Source organism: Dermacentor silvarum, chromosome 6 (genome assembly GCF_013339745.2).
Source record: "Dermacentor silvarum isolate Dsil-2018 chromosome 6, BIME_Dsil_1.4, whole genome shotgun sequence".
Taxonomy (NCBI): Eukaryota; Metazoa; Arthropoda; class Arachnida; order Ixodida; family Ixodidae; genus Dermacentor; species Dermacentor silvarum.
The window spans coordinates 62618352-62621903 of record NC_051159.1 but is presented as its reverse complement, the minus strand read 5'-3'; the positions used below and the strand labels follow the sequence as shown (position 1 = coordinate 62621903).

At 45.3% G+C, this 3552-nt stretch overlaps 1 protein-coding gene across 1 annotated transcript; it reads right to left on the bottom strand.

The window, feature by feature from the left end:
• Positions 1-1923: 1923 nt before the first annotated feature.
• On the bottom strand, positions 1924-3097 carry LOC125946249 (THAP domain-containing protein 1-like). Its single transcript, XM_049668854.1, has one exon. It carries the CDS (start codon positions 3033-3035, stop codon positions 2073-2075), a length of 963 nt encoding a protein of 320 aa, XP_049524811.1. The 5' UTR covers positions 3036-3097; the 3' UTR covers positions 1924-2072.
• Between the last annotated feature and the right edge of the window lie 455 nt (positions 3098-3552).

Genomic DNA, 3552 nt, shown 5'->3' with positions numbered 1-3552 from the left:
TTCATGATAAACTAACGCGCAAAACGGATATTTACTCACAATAGTCTTAAATTTTCAGTACCCCACAGGCGAATTCACAATACTTATAGCTGCACGTTTATGGTTCTTTAGTTCAGCGGCTTCGACGTTGCGTTGGTAAGCACGTAAAACCCGAGAATTTAAGTAACCCCACTTGTTACTTTGTTCGTAACATCAACCTTTACTTTGTTGGTATTCTTATGATGAATGTGAAGTGAACAGTAACAAAACCAATAAAAAGAATATTTTATTGAAGCAGCTGCAATACCAAAATTTACAGTTTCAGAACTTTTCTTGACAACGGCTTGTGGTAGAGTGCCTTCGTCACATCATTTTTGTCAGTTACACCCAGAGCATAGTTAGTGAACACAGGCTTGCAAAATTTCGTACAGACAAGCTCCAGAAATTGCAAACGGTGCTCATGGCAAACACACTTAAAAACGTCATTGTTAGCCATAGCAGAAACAGCATTGTTGACAGATTCCTGCAGAGGTCTTGGCATTGCTCTGCGCTTGCTTAAAATCAGTTCCGCGTATTTCTTTAAAGCATACAGAACATGAATAAGCTCATTTGAGGGGTACAGTAGCCCACCTCTGTCTTGATGCCTGATCAGACTGTCAATTGGGGATGAGGATGCTGGCTTTGTGACAACTGAAATGCAGGTGCTACAAGCAATCTTCTCTTGTACGACACGAGCCACATAGCCTCCAACCATAGCAAGTGCTGCAGTGTCCACAGTCTGAAGCAAGCTTGCAGGACTTCTTAGAAGGTCTTCAAGAAGTTTCTTAGCTTCGACTGGAAACTGACTAGCTTGCTCTTCTTTCTGCTTGCTTGCAGCTTTAAGTCCATCTGAGGCATGGCTTGACGCATCCACTACATTACTGGTCTTTGAAACAGAAATTTTTCCAGTTTTCAAGGCCTTTTCGACACCAGACAAAACAGCCTGAGCATCAGTCTGGTCATTGCTACCTGCTGACCTTCTTAACCATCCAAAAAAGGACTCAACAGGGTCAGATGAGAATTTCCTTGTGAGCACAAATTTGAAGGAGGCTACCTCTAGCAGGTATCTAATGCATTCAACATTGGATTTAGTTGTTAACACAAGTGCGTGATAAGTTTCCTTAGTTAGGAACTGCTTCGGTTGGCATTCACGTTTCAAATCTTCAAGGTATTGCAAGAAGGATGAGGTGAGCCACACAAGGCGCTCATCAGCAGCAGACTCGTACTGCTTGCTGTCTGGCATGTTTTTGTGTATGTGTTGCGTACAGTTACTCGCGTCCATCAAGATGAACCACCGGTGCATTGTGTCCATGAACTCGATTGTTGAACCTGCTTCAGCAAAGGTGATGTCAGATTTGTGTCCAGCTTGCTCCTGCAACAGCTTCAACGCTGCTGTCACTTCTGGTGACAGAACCTGAACAGCTCTGTGCATATTCATTGCTTCAATATTTGACGGATAAACATGCTTCCTCGTAAGGAATCGCACAGGTTTGATGACGCTCCCCTGTTGCATCTTGTATAGGCTTTTCACATGAGTGGATGTAACTTCACCATTTTTCACCGATTTCTCGGGCCAAGAACTGCGACCTGATATTCTTTATAAGGTGGTACTGGTCAAAGGCAACGAACAGCCTTCGGGCAGGATCTTCAGGATGCTTTATAGAATGCTCTAGTTTCCCATTGCAAAGCAGCTCCAAAGCGAGGACATTAATTTTATGGTTATCTGTGACTATGCTTTCTACCAAGAATCCGGCTGTCTCCACTTCCTTTAGTACATATTTCATCAGTGTGAACAGCTGCTGGCCAGTGCAGTTCTTTGTGAAAAAATACCCCACAGATATTCGAATGCGCACAGAGAGTCCCGTCAAAACAAAGCACAACAATGAATTGGCCAGGATTGGTTCACCTTTCGTTGGAGTTCCAAAATCCTGACCCAAGTCAACTTCTCCAACAAAGGTGTCTCTTTGCTTGTTGTATTGGAGGCGTTGTCGTATCCTCATTTCGTCAACAACGAGTGAGCACACTTTTGCTTGCTGTGGCTGCGTGTTCAGATTTTACAGTTCTGCTTTGAGACGCGCTTTCACAAGACTTGTGAATCCCACTTCACCAGTCGTCACTCCCAGAAACCTCTGCAAGGTCGCTCGGCTTGGAAGCTTCAGGAGATTCTTACTTCTTATGAATTCATAAGCTTTTGCTGATAAATTTCTTAAGACAATGCAGTTACGAACTGTAACTTCAGAGTATGTAGGCCTGACTTTGGACAAGTTAGTCACCTGGTCAACAAGGATGCAGGCTCCTACATGTTTTTCTTGTGCTGCTTCAACTACTTTGACAAAAGCAGTCAAATTGCAATCTTCTTTTAGTTGCTTGAGTTCTTTGTATTTATCGACAGTTTGTCGCAGCCGCTGTATCTGTCCCTTTAAATCACGCTCCTTACGTCGCAATTTCCGGCGTTCCAAAACCGAAATGCTGCTGCGAACATCTACTTGAGTGGCTTGGTGTTTCGAGATAGGTTCAGTAGTAGCATGCACCTCAGCTTGCTCTGGAAGGTCGAAACACTGATGTTCTGTGGTACCTGGATAGCTAAAACTTGGGGAAGGTCCGTCCTGGCGTACCGAGTCTTCGTCAGCTCCAACAAAAAGGCTGGTTGATGTCCGTTTCTTGAGAGGCCGTGTAGCAGCGATGTCAACAGCGACCGCCCGTTTCCTCACAGCCGCATCGCCCCTAGATTTCTTCGGCTTCGGTTGCATGTATTCAGGGTAGTCGTCAAAAACGCTGGGAGTTGCTCCCCTCTTGAGTTTCCTTGTTTTACATCCATCTTTGTAGTCCGTGGGTATAAAATGACGGCTACACACAACCGAGTAACGTGATGTCGTATTCGGCGTCCAGTCTTTCCTAGCGATGGCTTTTAACCAAGCTGCTCTCGCTTCACTGTCGCTAGGAATCTCGTGAAACGAAATGCCAGGTAACTTACATTTACCATCCGAATTGCACTTTGGAACACAACAGTAGGCCATGGCATCACAAGAACAAATAAAAATCTCCAGTCGCGGCAGCGCAACACACGTTTTGACAAACAAGCATGTGGCGAATTCCGTGCATACTACCCAGGGCTGGTGGCGCCACCTCGTGGGGAACAGCGTCAGCCGGCTAGCGAGAGCGGACGGTGGCTACGCCGCCATCGAGCAGGTACAGAAAGTATATAGGAGGCTATGATCCAATTTTACATCAACGATACTTTATAGTGAACCTTGCTCTGCTTACCTTTCCAGGTTTGGCGTGGCTGCAGGATGCTGCAGGGTTGGCCGGTAACTCGGTTTTTATATTTGTGGATACATATACGAAGGTGATGCCTAGAACGATCGTCTGGTACCGGACATAGTGAAAACCAGCACCATATCTATTGTGGATCGAGGCAGGCCGAGGGGGCAAGTGCTCCACGAAAGTGTGAACGTGTGCTTGATCATCTCGTCATTGTTGTCCTTCCATCGTCGCAATTGCATTAAATTCAGTCATTATAATTCATTCCTCCAT